The sequence below is a fragment of the Piliocolobus tephrosceles genome, chromosome 16 (genome assembly GCF_002776525.5).
Source record: "Piliocolobus tephrosceles isolate RC106 chromosome 16, ASM277652v3, whole genome shotgun sequence".
NCBI classification, from domain to species: domain Eukaryota; kingdom Metazoa; phylum Chordata; class Mammalia; order Primates; family Cercopithecidae; genus Piliocolobus; species Piliocolobus tephrosceles.
This window is the reverse complement of record NC_045449.1, coordinates 45,136,206-45,158,735: the sequence shown is the minus strand read 5'-3', so window position 1 is coordinate 45,158,735 and position 22,530 is coordinate 45,136,206. Positions and strand designations below refer to the sequence as shown.

The following is a 22,530-nucleotide window of genomic DNA, read 5'->3' as shown; positions in this document are numbered from 1 at the left end:
TTAGGGAGGCCAAAGTGCGAGGACTACTTGAGGCCCAGAGTTCAAGACCAGCCTGGCAACACGGTGAAACTCAATCTCTACAAAAAACTTAAAAATCAGCTAGGTATGGTGATGCATGCCTACAGTCCTAGCTACTTGAGAAGCTGAGGCAGGAGGATCACTGGAGCCCAGGAATACAAAGTTGCAACGAGCTGTGATTACACCACTGCACTCTAGCCTGGGCAACAGAGTGAGACCCTGTCTCAAAAGACAAGAAAAAAAATGTATTCCCCTTCATTGATTTATGCTGAAGAAAATATTTCAATTAACAATGCTTTTTAATATATGTAATATTCTTCAAATATACTTCCCTTACCAAAATCAAAGAATTTTCACATTAGCTCACATCAAGGCAAATTTTTATTTTTTATTTTTATTTTTTGTGACAGAGTCTCCCCCTGTCGCCCAGGCTGGAATGCAGTGGCGTGATCTCGGCTCACTGCAACCTCTGCCTCCCGGGTTCAAGCGATTCTCCTGCCTCAGCCTCCCAAGTAGCTGGGACTACAGGCACACGCCACCATGCCTGGATAATGTTTTGTATTTTAGTAGAGACGGGGTTTCCCTGTATTGCCCAGGCTGGTCGCGAACTCCTGAGCTCAGGCAATCTGCCGGCTTCCGCCTCCCAAAGTGCTAGGATTACAGGCTTGAGCCACCGTGCCTGGCCCATCAAAGCAAATTTTCTATCACTACTTTTGCTAACATCTTCAAAGAATGTGGCTAGGGCAATCAAAGACAGTTTTGATCACAGAAACATTGTTCAAGTTAGCATTCCCTCCTTCCCCAACTCCCACCTAATCCCCCCTCAAAAAAAGCACATATATCTAAGAATCAAAAAGTTCTTGTCGGCCGGGCGCAGTGGCTCAAGCCTGTAGTCCCAGCACTTTGGGAGGCCGAGACGGGCGGATCACGAGGTCAGGAGATCGAGACCATCCTGGCTAACACGGTGAAACCCCGTCTCTACTAAAAAAAATACAAAAAACCAGCGGGGCGGATGGCGGGCACCTGTAGTCCCAGCTACTCGGGAGGCTGAGCCAGGAGAATGGCGTAAACCCAGGAGGCGGAGCTTGCAGTGAGTTGAGATCCGGCCACTGCACTCCTGCCTGGGCAACCAAGCGAGACTCCGTCTCAAAAAAAAAAAAAAAAAAAAAAGTTCTTGTCAAATAATTATTAGTCTCTTTTATAAATGCAGGAAACTAAGGCCCACTGGCTAAAAGATGAGTCAGAGTGGCCCTGAGAGTAAGAATTAGCCAAATTTATGACTGCTATGCTCTCTTCTCCCTTAAGATAAAATCCATTCAGATGATTTGTGACTTTTTAGAAGGGGCAGTGAGGGGTGGTAGTAAGGAAGTTATCTAGACTTTTCTTTTTTTCTTTGAGACAGAGTGTTGCTCTGTCACCCAGGCTGGAGGGCCAGTGGTGCAATCTCGGCTCACAGTAACCTCCTCCTCCCGGGTTCAAGCAATTCCCCTGCCTCAGGCTCACAAGTAGCTGGGATTATAGGCATGTGCCACCAGCCCAGCTAATTTTTGTATTTTTAGTAGAAATGGGGTTTCACCATGTTGGCCAGGCTAGTTGTGAAATCCTGACCTAAAGTGATCCGCCCACCTCGGCCTCCCAAAGTGCTGGATTACAGGCATGAGCCACCGCGCCTGGCCACCTTATTTCTTTAACAAACAAAACAACTAATCCTAAACTATAAAAAGAAATGAAGTAATCAAACCCATTTAAATGCAATGCCTAAGATCATTTAGATGCCAAGTGTTAACAAAAGGATGTTGAAAAAAGCACAAATATAATGTAAGCATAAGAAACACTTAAAATCAACATCAAGCCTCAAAATATTAGACTCTTATTAAATTCACAAAATATTTATTGAGCACCTACTATGTGCCAAGTGCCGCAGCCACAACTACAAGTGTAGTACAACAGACAGGATTCCTGGTCTCAGGAGGCTTACAGTCTCACAATTCATTTATAAATAGATTGTAAGCATTTGTCCTAGTTTACTGGGAAAAGTCCTAGTTTATCATCGTTTTCTCCTAGAATAATGCTAATGATGCCCCCTCACAGGTCTCCCAGTCTGGACAAGTGACATGGTTACTTTATCTATAAACAAACAAACAGGTTGGGCTCAGTGGCTAACGCCTGTAATTCCAGCACTTTGGGAGGCTGAGGCGGGCAGATCACCTGCGGTCAGGAGCTCGAGACCAACCTGGTCAACACGGTGAAACGCTGTCTCTACTAAAAATACAAAAAATTAGCTGGGCATGGTGGTGTGCACGTGTAATCCCAGCTACTTGGGAGACTGAGGCAGAAGAATTGCTTGAACCTGAGAGGCAGAGGTTGCACTGAGCTGAGATCACACCACTGCACTCCAGCCTGGGTGACAAGAGCAAAACTCTGTCTCAAACAAGCAAAAAAAATTACTATACCTATAGGGCCACGTGTTTATAAAATGTATATTAAGATTTTAATCTTTAGCTTCAAACTTTAGACATTCTTATTTTGATATGTACGTGTTACATAATGAAAGCAAACATTTGCTTCAGTTTAAAAAGAGGAAATCAACTCTGATTTTATCACATCAAAATGTATACAAAGTAAATCAAATGAATTTAAAAAATCAAAATGTCAAAGACCAAGTCCCTTGAAGGCAGGTAGCTCTTTCTAAAATTCTACTTTAGGCCGGGCGCGGTGGCTCACACCTGTAATCCCAGCACTTTGGGAGGCCGAGACGGGTGGATCACGAGGTCAGGAGATCAAGACCATCCTGGCTAATATGGTGAAACCCCGTCTCTACTAAAAAATACAAAAAACTAGCCGGGCGAGGTGGCGGCCGCCTATAGTCCCAGCTACTCGGGAGGCTGAGGCAGGAGAACGGCATGAACCCGGGAGGCGGAGCTTGCAGTGAGCTGAGATCCAGCCACTGCACTCCAGCCTGGGCCACAGAGCGAGACTCCGTCTCAAAAAAATAAAATAAAATAAAATAAATTAAATTAAAATAAAATAAATAAAATAAAATACTACTTTAGCATTCCAGCTTGTGCCTATCTTAGTACTGAGAACATATTATAGTTTCTAGATACTTCCCTCTAAAAGGAAACAGGGCAGGAAATGTATGAGTTTGGAATATCTTGTCATAAGGGAAAGAAAGGAAGCTATCAAAAACTATCAGGATTGCGTCAAAAAGAGTGAGGAACCAGCCTGATAAATGCCTATCTGGCAAAGATAGGACAATTGAGTATCAAAGGATTAATAAGAGTCGTGGATTGAAACACGCCAAATATGCTTAAATCCACTGGTCACCTTTAGAGGATGCTAAGACAGCCAACTCATTCTTTTGAAAATAGGTAAATGAAGGGCAAAAATCATTCCTATCAGATCTCTACCCTAAGAAAACTAAACAGTTGAGGGAAAATTTTATATAAGTATTCCAGCTAATAACGGAAAAACAAATTATAGAATTAAATATTATTTTGCGGTCAGGCGTGGTAGCTCATGCCTGTAATCCTGGCACTTTGGAAGGCCAAGATGTATGGATTGCTTGAACTCAGGAGTTTGAGACCAGCCTGGGCAACATGATGAAACCTGGTCTCTACCAAAAATACAAAAACTAGCTGGGCATGGTGGCACGTGCCTGTGGTCCCAGCTACTCCAGAAGCTGAGGGGGGAGGACCGCTGGAGCCTGGGAGGTAGAGGCTGCAGTGAGCCGTGATCATGCCTCTGCACTCCAGCCTGGGTGACAAAACCAGACTCTGTCTTTAAATACATATAAAATTTTGCAACCCCTAATGAATGGATATAGGCAAAAAGATCATCAATGACTCATAACAATATCCAAAAAGAAGCAACCAGCTTTTATATCTCCTAGAATTATACACCACTACCTATTAAGTAATCTTGCCCCATGTCTGCAAGAAAAACTGAACCTCAGTTTTTGTTTTGTTTTGTTTTGAGACACAGTCTTTTTGTCACTGAGGCTGGAAATGCAGTGGCATGATCACAGCTTACTAGAGCCTCAACCTCCTAGGCTCAATCACTCCTCCCACCTCAGCTTCCCGAATAGCTGGGACTATAGGTGTGCGCCACCACACACAGCTAATTTTTGTATTTTTTGTAGAGATGGGGATCTCACTATGTCACCCAGGCTGTTCTCAAACTCCTGGGCTCAAACGTTTAATCCACCCGCCTCGGCCTCCCAATGTGCTAGGATTACAGGCGTGAGCCACCACACCCTACCAAACCTTAATCTTATCAAGCCTATAGATCTAAAAACCAATTTACTGGAAATAAAAGGGATTGAGGAACATATCAAATGACACCATGTGGATATAATTAGCAAAATTCAGACTATAGAAAACTATACAACAAATGACTTGGATTCCTCAACAAAAAACTGCAAGGAGGCTGCTCATGGTGGCTCATGTCTAATCCCAGCACTTTGGGAGGGCAAGGTGAGAAAATCTCTTGAAATCAAGAGTTCCAGACCAGCCTGGGAAACACAGTGAGACCCCCTACCGCCATCTCTACAAAATATTTAGCTGGACATGGTGGTGTGTGTGTGCCTGTGGTCCCAGCTACTTCGGAGGCTGAAGCGAGAGGATCACTTGAGCCCCGGAGATTAAGGTTACATTGAGCCAAGACTGAGCCTCAGGCTCAGAGCAAGACCCTGCCCAAAAACAAACAAACAAACAAACAACAACAACAACAAAAAAAACCCTGAAAGGAGAGGAATGGAGAGGCAAAGCAGGAGGGGAGAGAAAGAAAACAAACCTACCCAATCACTTCTTGGGACACTAATTCAAGCAAACTGAAAAAACAATTATGAGTCAACTGGGACATATACAGACTGACTGAATACTTAATGATGCTCAGGAAGTTTTTATAAATAATATGGTATGTTGTCTGGAGCTTCTTTAAAATGAGAGGGGGCAGGTAGGGAAGTGTAGTGAGTGTAGCAATCCTCCTGCCACAGCCTCCCAAAGTTCTGAGATTACAGGTATGCACACTGTACTCATCCTAGTGTTTTTTCTTATGGAACTGCCAAGTTATCGCTATGCATTTTTGTTTCCTAGAATGCTTAAGGGGAGTTTTTCTTTTTTTCTAAAAAGTGGTATGCTTCTGAATGAAACTGCTGAATGAAAAACAAAACAGAACAAAATAAGAATTTAAAAAGTGATTTGCTAATGGAAGGAATACTTAAGAGTTCTTAAGCTGTGAGAAAAAGCGATTTTTAAAAAATCTGTATCTACCTCATATTGCCAATTCCTTCCTCCTCTGCCATAAACTAAACTGTTTCAAGGAATTATTCAATTTAATGCAGTGGCCAGGTGCGGTGGCTTACACCTGTAATCCCAGCACTTTGGGAGGCCGAGGCAGGTGGATCACCTGAGGTCACGAGTTCGAGACGACACTGGCCAATATGGTGAAACTTTGCCTCTGCTAAAAATACAAAAATTTGCTAGGCCAGCTATTCGGGAGGCTGAGACAGCAGAATTGTTTGAATCCGGGAGGCAGACGCTGCAGTGAGTCGAGATCACACCACTGCACTCCAGCCAGGGAAATAGTGCAAAACTCCATCTCAAAAAAGAAAAAAAAAAAAAAATGCAATGCAGTGAGTTTGGATGCCACGGTTTGCCACGGCAGGGATTCTTTGCATTAGTAAGTGTGGAGTGAAAGATACCTAGTACTACCCTATCTACAATGGTATTCTGCCTCAAGATCAGTAGCTTTTTCTCCTTCAAGAATCACTAAATACTTAAATTTTCTCAGAGCAAGACGTGAAATCATCCTCCACGAAGACTCCTGACTACTACTCTCAGTTAATTTCCTAGTAAACAAAAGTTGGCTGTTTTCCATATGCTAATGGACTTAGGGGCTTATAACTATACTGAAAAGGCCACTATTGTGCAAGAACTATACTCACAGAAGTGATAAATCATGTTTCTGCACGGAATACAAGAAGGGTGGGGAAAATTCTGCCCTACCTTAAAATGGCCTTGGGCAGAACTATCTGTGAATGTCAAAAGATAACTCCTAAAGATATTAATGTCAAAGATAACTTATATTTGTTTAACAAATACAGAGATCCAGCTACATTATATATAGTACATATATATGTACAATCTATGTTATAACCAAAGCGAATCCATGAACAGATATTCAGGCTTCAGAATAGAGTTTAAAAGCTTAAGATGTTTCCAAATAGAAAAGGATATTAGTTGAAAATCAAATGAAATCTGAATTAAATATAAAGTGTAGTTAATAGTAATATACCAATGTCAGTTTCTTAGTTTTGAGAAACACACCGTGGTTATGACTTTAACAAAAGAAACCATGAGGAGTTTACAGGTACAGAGTTGCACTCTACTTGTAACTTTTCTGTAAATTTAAGATTATTCCAAAAATTAAAAAAAAATTATTTGTAAGCTGGACATGGTAGCTCATGCCTGTAATCCCAGCACTCTGGGAGGCCAAGGTGGGTGGATCACCTGAGATCAGGAGTTCGAGATCAGCCTGGCCAACATGGTGAAACGCTGTCTCTACTAAAAATACAAAAATTATCCAGGTGTGGTGGTGCATGCCTGTAATCCCAGCTACTCAGGAGACCGAGACAGCAGAATTGCTTGAACCCGGGAGGCAGAGGTGGCAGTGAGCTGAGATCGCGCCACTGCACTCCAGCCCAGGTGACAGAGATGAAAGACTCCGTCTAAAAAAAAAAAAAAAATTGTAAAGAGAACTTATGGCAACAGCATAAAGTGAGTTATAATCACTTCAATTAACAGATTTCTTTGATTTAAAAAGGCGGGCTGCTTTATCACCTTACTTTTCTCAAAAGTGAGACTTTTAAAAAATGGCTGGGTGCAGTGGCTCACACTTGTAATCTCAGCACTTTGGGAGGCCAAGGCGGGCGGATCACCTGAGGTCAGGAGTTTCAAGACCAGCCTGGTCAACATGGTGAAACCCTGCCTCTACTAAAAATACAAAAATTAGCTAGGCATGTTGGCAGGCTCCTATAATCCCAGCTACTCAGGAGGCTGGGGCAGGAGAATTGCTTGAACCCAGGAGGCAGAGGTTGCAGTGAGCTGAGATCACACCACTGCATTCCAGTCTGGGTGACAGAGCAAGACTGTGTCTAAAAAAATATATATACACACATACATATACACACATATATATTTACATATATAAATATATTTTTTAAAGACTTTGATGTTTTAAGACATTATTAGGATTCTTTGGTAAAGACTACCAATTAGCAAATGGACTTGGTTTTTTCACCAGAATCCATGTACAAACATATGTAAGTATTCTTTATGGCACAAATCCCAAACTGGCTAATGCCAAGAAAACCTGACTGACTTCTGACATTAACTGGCATGGCTGCTTACAGATCATAACATATGGGAATTCAGCACTATTTTCCTAACTGTGAAAGGTGCATATTTTGGGATGTAGCCATTGAAGAATTCACCACCAGAAGATGGTAAGTATAAAAAGAGTGTATACAAGAGCATTCATTATAGCATTATTTATTATAACATAAATAATGGCACCTACAGACACAGGCATACTGCACAGCCATCGGAATTATGATGCAGATTTATAATAACTAACATAGAAATACATCTATATAAAAAAGATTAAAGAACATGTGAGGATGGCGTCATGCAATTTCACTACTTAAAACCATGGACGTACATACATATATGCGCACTCATATTGAGAGATGTCTCAGGGTAGAAGTACAGGCAGAGAAGGCCATACTTTTTTTTCTTCATATTTTTCTGGAATCCTTAGTTTTAACATAAGCACGTAGTCTGATGTAGTGACTCACGCCTGTAATCCCAGCACTTTGGGAGGCTGAGGTGGGAGGATTGCTCGAGCTCAGGAGTTTGAGGCCAGCCTGGGCAACATAGTGAGACCCCACCTATACAGGAAAAAGTACAAAAAATAGCCAGGTGCCATGGCACACATCTGTAAGCCCAGCTTATTCAGGAGGCTGAGGCGGGAGGATCACTTGAGCCCAGGAGTTCAAGGCTGCAGTGAGTTAGGATCACACCACTGCGATCACACCACTCTAGCCTGGGTGACAGTGCAAGACTGTCTCAAAACCAAAAAATAAACAAAAAGCCAACAGCCAAAAGACCCTAAGTTCACAGGTTGTCAATGTTAACGGCAACATTAGCTACATAATTTTAGCTTACGGATATAACATACACCACCACAATACTGTTTAATGCCAATGGACAAACTGTAATCTAAAATATCAAGTTATTTCATATAAATTCCATTTGTAAATATATATGCTACTAATAGTGTTTGTACTTTAGTTGAGAAGATCAGTCATAGTTGTTTTTTTTTTTTTTTTTTTTTTGTGCAAGCAGACAAATCTCTCTTCTTCTTGCCAAGGACTAACTTTTCCAAATCAATGAATTTGGGAGCTGAGAGAACTTATAATGTATCCAAGATAAAACTATTATATGAGAGATGAGGAAACAAGAGGTTCAGAAAAGTTAAATGGCTCCTCTAAAGTCAGCAGCTAGCTGATAGCAGAGCTGAGCCTAATACCCAGATTTTTCTCATAAGGCTCAAAATGAAGTATTCCTACATAAAAATATTAATAATATCAGTTGCTGACAAAGATGTGGAACAAGTAGAATTTTTCATGTCTTTCCAGTAGGGATGGAGAAACAGCTTGGTAATTTTTTGTAAGCTAAAGATACATACCATATGACCTAGCAGTCCCACTCCTAGGTATTTACCCATGAGAAATGAAAACTTATATTCACCCCAAAACCTGCCATGAACATTTACAGTGGCTCTGTTCATAATCACCCGAAATTGGAAGCCAAATGTCCCTCAAATGGTTAAGGATATAAGTGATCTGTGGTATATCCACACAAAGGAATATTACCTGGCAATAAAAAGGAACAAACTGTTGATAAACCCAAATACTTGGACAAATCTCAGCGGCATTACTATGAGTAAAAGAAGCCAGTCTCTAAAGGTTACATACTATATGAGTCCATGTCACATCCTGCAAAAGACAAAACTATAGTGACAACAGATCGATAGTTGCCCAGGGTGAGGGGAGGGTATGAGTGCAATGGGACAGTGGGAGGGAGTTATCTGGAGTGATGGAACTGTTCCGTGTCCTGGCTGTGGTGGTGGTGGTGGTGGTGGTGGTTACACAAACTGATATTCCCAGAACTGTATGAATATCAAAATGTCAATTTTACTGTATATTAATTTAAAAATTAAAATAAATTATTTACTCAGTCTCCGGTTTCTAAAAGCCAGAAATACCTATACATTTCAAATTCTTTTTTTGCGGGGGGCAGGCAGGGTCTCACCCTGTCACCAGGTTGGCAAGCAGTGGCATGATTCTGGCTCACTGCAGCCTTCACATCCTGGGCTCAGGTGATCCTCCCATCTCAGCCTCCTGCGTAGCTGGGACTACACCACACCTGGCTAATTTTTTGATTTTTTTGTAGAGACAGGTCTTACTATGTTGCCCAGGCTAGTTTCAAGCTCCTACCCTCAATTGATCCTTCCGCCTCGGCTTCCCAAAGTGATGGGATTACAGGTGTGAGACACTGTACCCAGCCAAATTCTTTAAATTAATTTTTTGTTTTTTGTTTTTTGAGACAGAGTCTTGCTCTGTCACCTGGACTGGAGTGCAGTGATGTGATTTTGGCTTACTACAACCTCCACCTCCTGGGAAAATATATTTTGTTAAGCACTATACAGGGCAGTGCTTTTTTCAAAGTGCCCGTACCAACCCAATTTTTCTAAATGAAATAAAACAGAATAAAAATTCTAACAGATTGCCTCACAGTTAGTAAAAGTAAGTACTGTCTCCAAGTTTTTGTTTCAGTTGTGGGTGTAGGTATGAATGTGAATATGTGTGGGCACGCATGCACTGCTTCTTACTGTGGATCACAGTCAAAAAGTTTGAGAAATACTGCTAGAGGGAATTAAATAAACAACAGTTCTAGATTTAGAACAGTCCAGCCCTGCAAGAGTTGGCTTCTGTGGATATGTCTTTAGTACACAGTGCACCACCTGGCCTTACAGACATAAATCATCTGTAAAGAAACAAAAAATATCTAAAAAACAAATCTAACTTTCCATACGAGGTGATGAAAGGATTGAGGAGACTGGAAGGCAGAACAAACTACCTTTTGGATATTAAGTATAATAATACCTGACAAATTAGAATAGATGCAGAAGTGTTTATTTGTTTACCATAATCCAACAAGAAGAAATTAGTCATATGAAATTCTATAATTTCTACTATGCATATCATTTCCAAATTTTAGTTTAAACATTTTCTCACTTAGCAATGGTTTCTTAACTTATTATATCATACAAGCTTTAAATATATCTCAGAGAACCAAATTATATTCTATTAGAGCAGGGTAAGACACACATTAATATCACAAAAATAAAAATTATAAAAAAGAGGGAAAAAAGGTAAATGTATCTGCTTTTAAGAAAATTATACTGCTAAGTCTCTGCTGTGTAATATATAAAAAGGCTTTTTCCCTTTGTGAATAACCTTTCAGATAAAAGCTATATTTCAAGATAATTTGGCTTTAGCCACCAGCAGACTATAAATAACTTATTTTTAAAAAGATTCACGCCTGTAGTCCCAGCTACTCGGGAGGCCAAGGCAGGAGAATCACTTGAACCTGGCAGGTAGAGGTTGCAGTGAGCCGAGATCACACCACTGCACCTCAACCTGGGCATGGAAGCAATACTCCGTCTCCAAAAAAAAAAAAAAACCTGTCCACTAAAACTTATTCTAAAATCTTCATATCTAAAACATCATTATTATTCTGAAAGTTACCTGGCTTGCTTTATTTATTTATTTATTTATTTGAGATGGAGTCTCAACTGTCACCCAGGCTGGAATGCAGTGGTGCAAATGTAAAAGTTACATTAAATAAAAAAGTTTTAATAATTAATTCATGAGGGATTGTGATTTCAATATTATGAAATGAGACAGTAAAAGAAAAAATTTTCCTGGGCATGGTGGCTCATGCCTATCTTCCCAGCACCTTGGGAGGCCGAGGCGACAGAATCACTTGAGCCCAGCAGGAGTTTGAGATCAGCCAAGGCAACAGAGTGAGGCAAAAAATACAAAAATAAGCCAGGCATAGTGGTGCACACCTATAGTCCTAGCTGCTCAGGAGGCTGAGGTGAGATGATCTCTTGAGTCTGGGAGGTGAAAGTTGCAGTGAGCCAAGATGGCACCACTGCACTCCAGCCTGGGTGACAGGGAAACCCTGTCTCAAAATAAAAAATAAAAAATAAAAATAATTAGTAGTGTCTGGGCGTGGTGGCTCAAGCCTGTAATCCCAGCACTTTGGGAGGCTGAGGCGGGCAGATCATGAGGTCAGGAGTTCGAGATCAGCCTGGCCAAGAGACCAGCCTGGCCAATATGGTGAAACCCCGTCTCTATTAAAAATACAAAAATTAGCCGGGCGTGGTGGTGGGCACCTGTAATCCCAGCTACTCAGGAGGCTAAGGCAGGAGAATTGCTTGAACCCGGGAGGCAGAGGTTGCAGTGAGCTGAGACCACGCCATTGTACTGAAGCCTGAGCAACAGAGCAAGACTCCAACTCAAAAAAAAAAAAAAAAAAAAAAAAAAACAGTATCTCTCAAGTGTAATAATCATTTTAAAGTCATTTTCCATCATTTTAGCCCCTCTTTATTTAAGGATAAAGGAATACAGGGTTTGTTCTTAGGTTGACTGGGAATTCTCTTAATATTGTGAAAATCCAAGCTAGGTCTTTGAGAATATATTAAAAAGTGGTTTGAAATTATTTTCCCTCACTAAACACTTCATTATTTTGTTTAAAATACGATATTACAGGGCTGGGCGCAGTGGCTCACACCTGTAATCCCAGCACTTTGGGAGGCTGAGGCAGGCGGATCATAAGGACAGGAGTTCAAGACCAGCCTGGCTAACATGGCAAAATCTCGTCTCTACTAAAAAATACAAAAATAAGCCAGGCACAGTGGCAGATGCCTGTAGTCCCAGCTACTAGGGAGGCTGAGGCAGGAGAACTGCCTGAACCCAGGAGGTGGAGGATGCAGTGAGCTGAGATCCTGCCACTGCACTCCATCCTGGGCAACAGAGCGAGACTCCGCCTTGGAAAAAAAAAAAAAAGAAAAAAATAGGATATCACAATCTTCCTATGGATCAGTGGGGGGTATATTTTAAATTAAAAAAATTAATAGGTATACATTCACATACATCAAAATTTTAAGTATAAAAGAATATATAGAGATTACAGTAGCATTATTCATGATAGTCAAAAGCCAGAAACAACCTAAATTTCCATCAATGATACAATGGACAAATAAATTATAATATATACATACAAAGTATATATTATAATTGTGGTTTATATGAGGACAAATTATTGTTACATACAACAATATGGACAAATCTCATAAACACAATTTTAAGCTAAGGAAGCCAGACACAAACAAGTTTATATGTATTCCACCTATATAAAGTTCAAAAAAACAGGCAAAACTACTCTATGATTGCAGAACTCAGGATGGTGAAAACCTTTGGGAGAGAAGTAATTGGGAAAGGGCATGAGAGGCTACCAGGACATTAATCTTAATTCCTTATTCTTGGTACTGATTATACAGAGAAAATTCATCAAACTGTACACCTATGGTTTCTCTACTTTTCTGTAAGAAGTTAGGTTTCCTTGAGTCCCCAAAAACAGAATCAAAATTCCAAAGCTGAAAAGTATAAATGTATTAAAGACTATATTCTGCACTAGCATTAAAAGACAAAATGTATAACCCAACACTATGTATCTTTATTTAACCCAGCTAAGAGTCATAACCCTCTGATGCCACATGCACAGTAAAGACCAAGAAATCAGGCTGTGTAGCCATTCTTTCCCGTTTTTGTTCTCTCCCAAAAATCCCATCTCGCCACACACTCACTGGTTTATCAAGGAACTAACAGAAGAAACCAACTATCTGCTAGGCCATTTGACTTCAGTGAACCTGGGAAAAATAACAGTAAAAAAACAAAACACAGGCCGGGGGGTAGTGGCTCACGCCTGTAATCCCAGTACTTTGGGAGGCCAAGGCAGGCAGATCACCTGAGGTCAGGAGTTTGAGACCAGCCTGGCCAACATGGCGAAACCCCGTCTCTGCTAAAAATACAAAAATTAGCCAGGTGTGGTGGCACATGCCTATAATCCCGCCTACGTGGAGGAGGCTGAGGCATGAGAATCGCTTGAACCTGGGAGGCAGAGGCTGCAATGAGCCGAGATCACACTACTGCACTTCAGCCTGGAGGACAGAGCAAGACTCTGCCTCCAAAAAACAAACAAACAAACAAACAAACAAACAAACCACCCCTCCTCACAAAAAGTTTACTTAGCAAAATGTATGATAGTAAATCAATCACCTAAATTTTGTTTGTTTAGTCATTCTGGGTTCACACAGCATTAGGGCTGTTATTACATTCTGGTCAAATTAAGTTGTTTTCAGTATACTGCAAAATCTAAGGTGAGTCCAAGACCACCATATGCCAATCCCTTTTTATCAGCAATTCAATACTAGTGACTGAGTCCACTGATGGGCAAGCCTGCAGGTGGCTCAATAATAAAAGAAAATAAGGATTAGCAGATTCTCCTGAGGTAAATCCTACTGTATTACTGATGTGTCTACCTTATCTGAAAAGTCTCTAGGTAACTCTTATGGGCTCACGGACTTATCACAATGCTATCCTGCAAAAAATTACAGAATAATTTAATTCTATAGTAACCTAAGAAATCCTACTTTTAAAGCTGTATTCAGGTAATAAAACTGTATACACGGCCTTAATTGAATTTACTTTTCAAGGTAATCAATCACTTGAACTATGTTTAAAAAAAAAAAAAAAAGAGGCTGGGTGCAGTGACTCACACCTGCGATCCCAGCACTTTGGGAGGCTGAGGTGGGCAGATCACAAGGTCAGGAGTTCGAGACCAGCCTGATCAATATGGTGAAACCTTGTCTCTACTAAAAATACAAAAAAATTAGCCAGGCACGATGGTGCGTGCCTGTAATCCCAGCTACTTGGGAGGCTGAGGCAGAATTGCTTGAACCCGGGAGAAGGAGGTTGCAGTGAGCTGAGATCATGTCACTGCACTCCAGCCTCTGGGCGACAGAGCAAGACTCCGTCTCAAAAAAAAAAAAAAAAAGATAATGTCATCTTTACCATAAAGCTGCCTTTTTGCTAAAAAAACAAGAGAAGGATGGCTGGGCGCGGTGGCTCACGCCTGTAATCCCAGCACTTTGGGAGGCCGAGGCAGGCGGATCATGAGGTCAGGAGATCGTAGCCATCCTGGCTAACATGGTGAAACCCCGTCTCTACTAAAAATACAAAAATTAGCCAGGCGAGGTGGCGGGCGCCTGTAGTCCCAGCTACTCGGGAGGCTGAGGCAGGAGAATGGCGTGAACCCAGAAGGCAGAGCTTGCAGTGAGCCGAGATCGCACCACTGCATTCTAGCCTGGGGGACAGAGCGAGACTCCGTCTCAAAAAAAAAAAAAAAAAAAAAAAAACAAGAGAAGGAACTACACATATAATCTACAGGCCTAAAGCAGAGTTCATAAAATCTGATAGGTAAAGAAAAGAGACCTTACTTTTCTTTGCTTCCCTTGCCAAAGTAAAAATTCATAAAGCACTCAAATCTATAGCCCCAACAGCAGTTTATAATCAAAATCTCAGAAGAGCAATGGAAATTGTATTAGATAAAATGTTCATAAGTATTTTTAAAAATCAAACATAACTACTATATAAACAAACAGATTAAAATAAACAACTGATATTGCCACTGATTCTACAAAGCACTTCATGGCTTGCATTAACCATGAAAATTTATACAAGGCTTTGCACGTGATTCAACTCTGGACACAGAACCCATTGAGATACGTTAATGTCCTAAAACACCCCTTTCACTACATAAGCTCTGAATAGGCTTAAAACAAGCACAGCCTGTGGGTAGCACTGTAGAATTTGGAGCTAGATTTTACTGTCCCCACCAAGTTCGGCCAGCCATAGAGCAACAAATCAAAGTTCCCATAAGCACATTGCACCTGCAAGACTTAGGTATACTCCAAGTCAAATATTTGCAATTTTTTCATCCTAAATCTGCACAAATGAAAAAATGCAGATCGCAGTGCCAGACTTCTAAATCTTCTCATAAGACAAAATGATCTGTAGTTTTACTCCAACATGCTCCATATCCTACCATGTATTGAGTCTCTAACATGATCATATGCCATGAACTGCTAGGAGTTTGCATACATTATCTCTAATCCTCATAACAAATCCCATTCTGCTGATGAGGAAACTGAGGCCAGAGAGGTCAAAGTGCCTTGTTCAATATCATAAGACCAGTAAATGGTGGAGCTGGGGTTTTAAATCTAGTCATGCCTGGCTCCAAAGCATCATCTCCATGAGCCTTCTTCAGCTAACGTCACTAACCGCAGCACCAGTTCACCTCTATCGAAGTAAATTCAAGTGCTGATCGTCTGAAATGATGACAACACCTGAGAAAAATATCACACCTAAAATGGTAGCACAAGACCCAAGACTTCACAACAAGGAGGTACAGTTATGTCCTTTAGAATAACTAGTTTTAAAGGCTATGGTTCAAAATACAAGACAATCCACTTTTCTTTTTCTGTTGTCTATCAACTGACTTTTTATAACAAGGGAAATGAAACTCAAGAGTATATTCACATTTTTTTTTAGTAAAATTATCTAAAACCCCTGAGAAAAGGGTGACTTCAAAAGTTCACATTCTAGTTTACCTCTTCGTTAGGCTTCAGACACTCAAAAACAAAATCACATCAGTAGCATTACTAATCAACTTTTTTTTCCTACAGACTTGAAAAGTATTTTCTTACCACACTATGAGATTACTTCCCATACTTAGAACAGAAATGGAAGCAGCTCTGGGTGTCACAAATCAGATCTTGAGACCACAGTTGCAGAAAGTAGGTGCTGTTTTCCCTTGAGTAGGAGCTGCTGATCTGAAACCTCCTAAGGGAAGGGTGTCTGAAGAAGAGTGTTGGAGAAACTAAAGCAAGCTGTTTGCAATAATGAGAGTGAACTGCTGGCACCACTACTCCTTAAGTGTTTCACTGCTATGCAATTGTTTTCCAGCTTCCAAGTTCTGAATCTGGCAGGGAGAGAATGCTGTTCTCACAACCGTATGTGTTATATGATCAGCTGCTCTATGATGTGTGGGTGTTTAACTAGGTAAGTGACTGGTTTAGAAGAGGTTCTGCAATACTAAATCAAGGAAGCACCCTGTCCCGAGATTTTAATGGTCTGTCAGTATACTACAAAGTATATACAAAGAAAAGTAACCTATTTGCAACTCTGAAATGGTTTAGGTTTAGAATAGCCAAATGATTTCAGACAGTAAAACTTCAGGCATGACATGAACAAAAAATATAACTTGTAATATAAGGCACTGGCAGCATATTTATGAGATAATAAAAGCGGCAATATTTGCAACTTCAGCATGCTTTCAAACTTTTGGATATGCTGCATAATTATTAGAATAAATGCTATTCTTCAGGTGTATGGAACAGGTTCTATAGGCAAGATTCCAAGGCTTCCTTGCCTACCAAAGTGCCAGTTAACATCATAAACTCCTTAGCTTCTCAGAACCCCGCCCCCCGCCAAATGCAAAAAATATGAAGGTCTCAAAGGATTCTTTAAGTGAAAAATGTCAGAATCGTAAGCTCCTAGAGAACCGGTACTGTGCTTAAAGTTACTACCCAGTCCAACACTATCACAAGCTGGAATAAATCTCTCTTGATTGCAATACGACCAAAAGGCAAAAGCTGGGTGCAGAGTAATTTAAACAAAAATAGCTGATATTTATCACCTGCTTATTGATAGCTGTGCAAAGTTCATCCTAGGTTCCAGATTCTAAATATGGAGGCTGAATTCCGTAACCACAATTAAAATCCTTCCATTAAAACAAAATTTCCAGATGAATTATTTTGATGGCACCATCACCATTAAGACATGAAATCACAGTTAACAAAGTTGAAAAAAAAATCCTTTTTATGGAGCAGGTACACCGCTATGAGAATGATACAGCCTTCTTTTAAGAGATCAGATCAACTTCAGCCAACACATAAAGATTCAGTATAGGCATTATAAAACAGACCTTGGACTTTGCTGTTGAAATGTGCTACATTTAGAATCTGGTGCCAGGAACATACATCACCAATTGGTCAAGTCTAAGCAAATTATTTGGACTCTAGCTTTAACTATTTCTGAAAGACTCTCACATACATTTCCTTTTTACAGTAAGACAAGGAAATGATAATTTACAAGTACCTAACTCATCCTAATCAAAGAACAAAACACAAGGTTACATGCATAAGCTACTTTGTTGTTCATTGCTCAGGGCCAATGTAACTCTAATCCTTAAAAGAAAAAAGAAAAACAACTAACCAACTAAACAAAACACACAACCCAAGTTCCTTTCACTTTTGCGTAACATAGATCTTAAACCTGAAGTCCCAGGACCAGCTTCGATTTGACTGTAGTGGCACACAAAATGTGTCTATTTAATGGAGAAGACGGTTCTAAAGACTTCCATGACCCCAAAGATTACTAACCACTGAAGACAGTTCCAGGATCACTAAAACTTAGTGAACAGTTTAAACAAAATTATACTAAAGATATTATCTATCTGAATACTGTGCACTGTCCTGATATAAACAACCAAGCTGCCTGCCACCACTGATAATCAGTGTCAAGCCCCACCCACAAAACAGCCTCACTCGGCAACATCACCTGTATTCAGCTTAGACACCACACATCCCAGCAACAGCAGCTCCTCAATCCCTAAGCACACACGTTGTCAACAAAGCATGTGCTAGTTGCCATTCCCAGAACAATACGGGCCTGGCCATCCTCTGGAAAAAAAAAAAAATTCCCATTCTTTCTTGACTACCCTACTAATACACTATGCCTTCATCATAGATCCCAAACATTACAACAAAATAGGAGAAACTTGCACACACCATATCTAATTAACTGGGAAAAAAGCATCACTCAGGTGTTCCTGAGGGTCCACGGGAGATGCACGTAAGGGAAACATTATGATAATGATGCTTGAACACGGGGACAATCTGGGGGCAAAGGCAGACTCACGCAGGAACACCCCGAGAACGTGGATGTGGAAAGCACCCTTCTCCAAAGGCACAAGCACATTCCTTTGATTGGCACAAGCCATTTCTGACAATGGATCCCGGTGACAGGGGCTGCTCAGCAATCAGGAAGTGAGTGTATGAGTGTCTGTGTGTTGTGGGGGAGGGATGCTCTAGTTGTGATCAAAGCTGGACCTTTTCAGAAAAGGTCTCGAATCCTGAAGACAGACTTCGAGGTGAGGGAGGAGCATTGATCATTTCTACTGGAGACATCCCTCGACAATGAACATGTTACGTGGAGATGAACGGGGGTGTCACTACCTTCGGTGTCTCCGATCTAAGAATCTTCAGCAGAGTCTGATTGGAGGGGAGGAGGAGGTGGGGGTGGAGAAAGGTCTGCATTACCCACTGGTGTGAGCGTGGGGCGGCCGGTGGCGGGTGTACATCAGACGCATTTTATCTGCTAGCGGCACAATACTCCTGGGGGGTTGGAGGTTTGGGTGCAACCGCAGGGCGGGGGAGGTAGTGGGTGCAAGCCACCAGCTGCAGGGTAGGAGAACGCTCGCGGGAGGACCGGTGCAAATCTCCCCTCGGCCCGCTAACCCGTGCCGCCCCAGCCTCCCCTCAGGCCTCGGGGCGAGCGGACCAGCTGCAAAACTGCAGCCAAGCCCGGGTCCAGGAGGGAGGGGGCGAAAGGGCAGGAGCAGGGCACCCCCCAGCCCAAGCTGGGTGCCCGAGGAGCTCAGTGCCCGGGGCCTCCCAGCCGGATGGAGGCTGCTCCGGCCTAGCGCACGCAGCTGCCTCGGCGAAGGGTTACGCCGGCCCCCGGAGCCCGGGGCGGCCCGGCGGGCGGCCGAGAGGAAGGGCTGCCGGGGGCGCCGCTGCGACGGTGGCGAGTGCGTGGGGGAAGGGGCCCTTACTCACCCGGGCCGGCCGCCTCCGCCTCCGCCGCCCCGGCCGCCGCCTCGGCGGTCCATCCTTGCGGCGGGGGCCTGCAGCCGCGGCGCTCGAGTCACAACCGCCGGCTGGGCCGGCCCCTCCCCCCTGCCCAACGTCTGTCCTCAGGGCCGCTCCTCAAGACCCGGCCTCGGCCGCTGCCGCTGCCGCCGCCGCCGCAGCGCTACGTGGCCGCCGCTCCGACGTCTCGCGACTCCCTTCCCAGCGCGCGAGGGCGAGCTGGGCCGGCGGGGCGGGCAGCACGGGGCGGGCAGCAGGGGAGGGGGTGTGCGTGTGTGGATGTGTGTGCCGGAGGGGGCAGGGAGGGAGGCGAGCGGCTGCGAGGGCGCGCGCGCGCGCGCCCGCGGCCCCTTCCCTCGCCGGCCCCCCCGCCCAACAGGGATCCCGACACCTCCCTCCGCCCGCCCCCTCGGCATCCCGGCCTCTGGGAGCGGCGGCGCGCATGCGCAGCCCTCGGGCCGGCCCGGGCGCACCTTTTCTGCCTCCTGCCACATTGTGAGCGCTCCGCCACCCAGATAACCGCCGGCTCTCCGCGCCACCCCCGCCCTTTCCCACTCCGCCCACTCCCGGCGCCCAGGTAAAGGCGAGAGGTGCGCATGCGCGGTGCTTTCCGTGGGTCGGGGGGCGTGGTTGCTGAAAGGAAGCCAAAGCGAACAGTTCGGGGGGTTGTAGCAGTGGCTACTGTGGGATTCCACAAAATAGGCGCGGGTTAGGATGGGGGAAGGTAAAGTGAAGAGAGGGGCCAAAGTAGAAAAGTGGGTCGATGTGAGATTTGGAAGTAAGAGACTTTGAATAAAAATTTAACGACTGCTGACCGCCTTGTTCCTGGAGGGCAGTGGGAGTGACAGGGGACAGAAATCAGCTTGGCAGCATGCAAGCAGTAGTGGTCATTCGCCATATGAATGGTACTGCTAAAAACTGGAACAGTTTCGAGATTGCCAGGGTGCTCAAAAACAGATTTAGAGCCTCGCCTGTCCTGTGGCCAGGAATAAGGAAGGGGATGTGTGTGCTTGAGACCTACAGCTGATGCGGTAAAGGAAGCCTCCATTGTATTACAGTATTATGACTAATTAGCTATTAATCATTAATATACTAAATGGTACTATTAGCTAACAAGGTAGCATTTATCCGAGTTCAGAGCCAAGAGAGAGTGTCCGTAATTGAAAGTGTTTAGGGTACAGGGAGAGGAAATGTACCTGGCAAGGTGAAGATCTGTGATGGAAGAGACCCAAGACAGCAACTCTGAGGTCAGAGTTCCCTTTCCCACCGTAAACCAAACTTCCCTGAACTTGTCCAAATCCTATCTTAATTGGAACTCCTTCCATTATTAAAAGCACACTTAACTAATGTTCTTGCGCTAAGGCTGACCCCAATAGCACATAAACATTTTCTTTTTCTTTCTTATTTGAGACAGGGTCTCACTCTGTCACCGAGGCTGGAGCGCAGTAGCATGATCACGGCTCACTGCAGCCTCCTCCTCCCACGCTCACATGAGCCTCCCATCTCAGCCTCTGGAGTAGCTGGGACTACAGAAGTGTGCTGCCTCACCTGGATAATTTTTAAATTTTTGTAGAGACAGGTCTCCCTATGTTCCCCAGGTTGGTCTCAAACTCTTGGGCTCAAGCAATCCTCCCACGCCAGCCTCCCAAAGTAATGGGATTACAGGTGTGGGCCACCATACCTAGCTGACATTTTCAATACACATGCAACTACTTTTCCCTAAAATAGCACTGCTGTGATTTGAATGTGTCCCCCAAAGTTGACATGTCGGAAACTTAATAATCCCAATGCAAAAGTGTTGGAAGCTGGGGCCTAATAAGAGGTTATTAGGTCATGAGGGCTCTGCCCTCATGAATGGATTAATATCATAAACAGTGGGTTAGTTATCTCCAGGCCGGGCATAGTGGCTCATGCCTGTAATCCCAGCATTTGGGAGGCCAAGGCAGGTGGATCAGCCTGGCCAACATGGTGAAGCCCATCTCTACTAAAAATACAAAAAAAAAATTAGCTGGGCGTGGTGGCATGCACCTGTTATTCTAGCTACTCAGGAGGCTGAGGCATGAGAATCGCTTGAACCTGGAAGGCGGAGGTTGCAGTGAGCTGAGATCGCGCCACTGCACTCCAGCCTGGGTGACAGAGCGAGGCTCTGTCTCAAAAAATAATAATTAATTAATTAATTTTAAAAATAAACAGTGGGTTAGTTATCTCAAAAGTGGACCTGTTATAAAATCAAGTTTGGACCCCTTTGCTCTGTTGCTCTCTCATGCACTCTTTTGCCTTCCTGCCTTCTGCTAGGGGATGATGCGTCAAGAAGACCCACACCAGATGAGGGTACCTTGATATTGGATTTCTCAGCCTCCAGAACTGTAAGAAATAAATTTCTATTCTTTTTAAATTACCCAGTCTGTGGTATTCTGTTACAGCAACACAAAGTAGACTCCAACAAGCACCCCACTCCCATGACTCAAAATCCTGCAGGGAGTAAGATGACCTGAGTCTGGGACAAGGTTAGGGAAAAGATTGAAACTTTCTAAGCAAAGGGGTCCAAGAGCTGACTCTGTCCTTGACCCCTTCCCAGAACAGATGCTTGACTTTTATTACATTTGGTCTCTGGACTCCAGGGATAATTTTGGCAACTTTGGGTCATGTTTTTCAATAATGAGTTTTTTTCAGTGAATAAACACTAAAAACGATACCATATTTCAGCAGGTAGAGAGAAAATCTTCAGGTCGAACAGGAGGAAATAAGCAGAAGTAATAAAAGGAGAGAGAGATTCAATGTGAGAAAGAACATGGTATCCATAGGGGCTGCTGAGCCTGGGACATCTCAGTGAGATCGATGTCTCGCTTTGCCTTCTTAGACATTTGATCCATTCCCCACCCTCTGTTAGTCAGAGCTATCCAGCTTGGAAGAGGGGTGTGCAGAGTGATGGCTAATGAATAAGGTGACTTTCCCAGTGTTTATGACTCTTCAACTCTCTGAAGGGTTCCTAGTAACTAGGTATGGTTTTTGCAGGGAGGTTATGTCCATTATCTCTTTTTCTTTTTCTTTCTTTCTTTCTTTTTTTGTTTTGTTTTGTTTTGTTTTGTTTTGTTTTTTGATGAAGTCTTGCTCTTGTTGTCCAGGCTGGAGTGGTGCTATCTCAGCTCACTGAAACCTCTGCCTCCTGGGTTCAAGTGATTCTCCTGCCTCAGGCTCCTGAGTAGCTGAGATTACAGATGTGCACCACCATGCCCAGCTAATTTTTGTATTTTTAGCACAGACAGGGTTTCACCATGTTGGCCAGGCTGGTCTTGAACTCCTGACCTCAGGCAATCCACC

The 22,530-nt window shown here is 43.1% G+C and overlaps 2 protein-coding genes across 5 annotated transcripts in view; one reads left to right on the top strand and one right to left on the bottom strand.

Annotated features, from left to right (window-relative positions):
* ZNF652 (zinc finger protein 652) overlaps positions 1-19,734 on the bottom strand; it is a 72,480-nt gene extending 52,746 nt beyond the window's left edge. The window contains exon 1 of one of the 4 annotated variants that reach the window (XM_023204407.3): positions 19,683-19,734. The gene's annotated coding sequence lies outside the window, so the exon portion shown is untranslated. Of the gene's footprint in view, positions 1-19,176; positions 19,603-19,682 lie in introns of those variants that run through there. The other 3 variants (XM_023204410.3, XM_023204409.3, XM_023204406.3) reach the window with 3 other exon arrangements.
* Positions 18,535-22,228, top strand: LOC116418490 (atherin-like). The gene is made up of 3 exons (XM_031934347.1): positions 18,535-18,663; positions 19,041-19,786; positions 21,505-22,228. The coding sequence occupies exons 1-3, from the start codon at positions 18,535-18,537 to the stop codon at positions 21,509-21,511; spliced, it is 882 nt and encodes a 293-aa protein (XP_031790207.1). The 3' UTR covers positions 21,512-22,228.
* Positions 22,229-22,530: the final 302 nt, after the last annotated feature.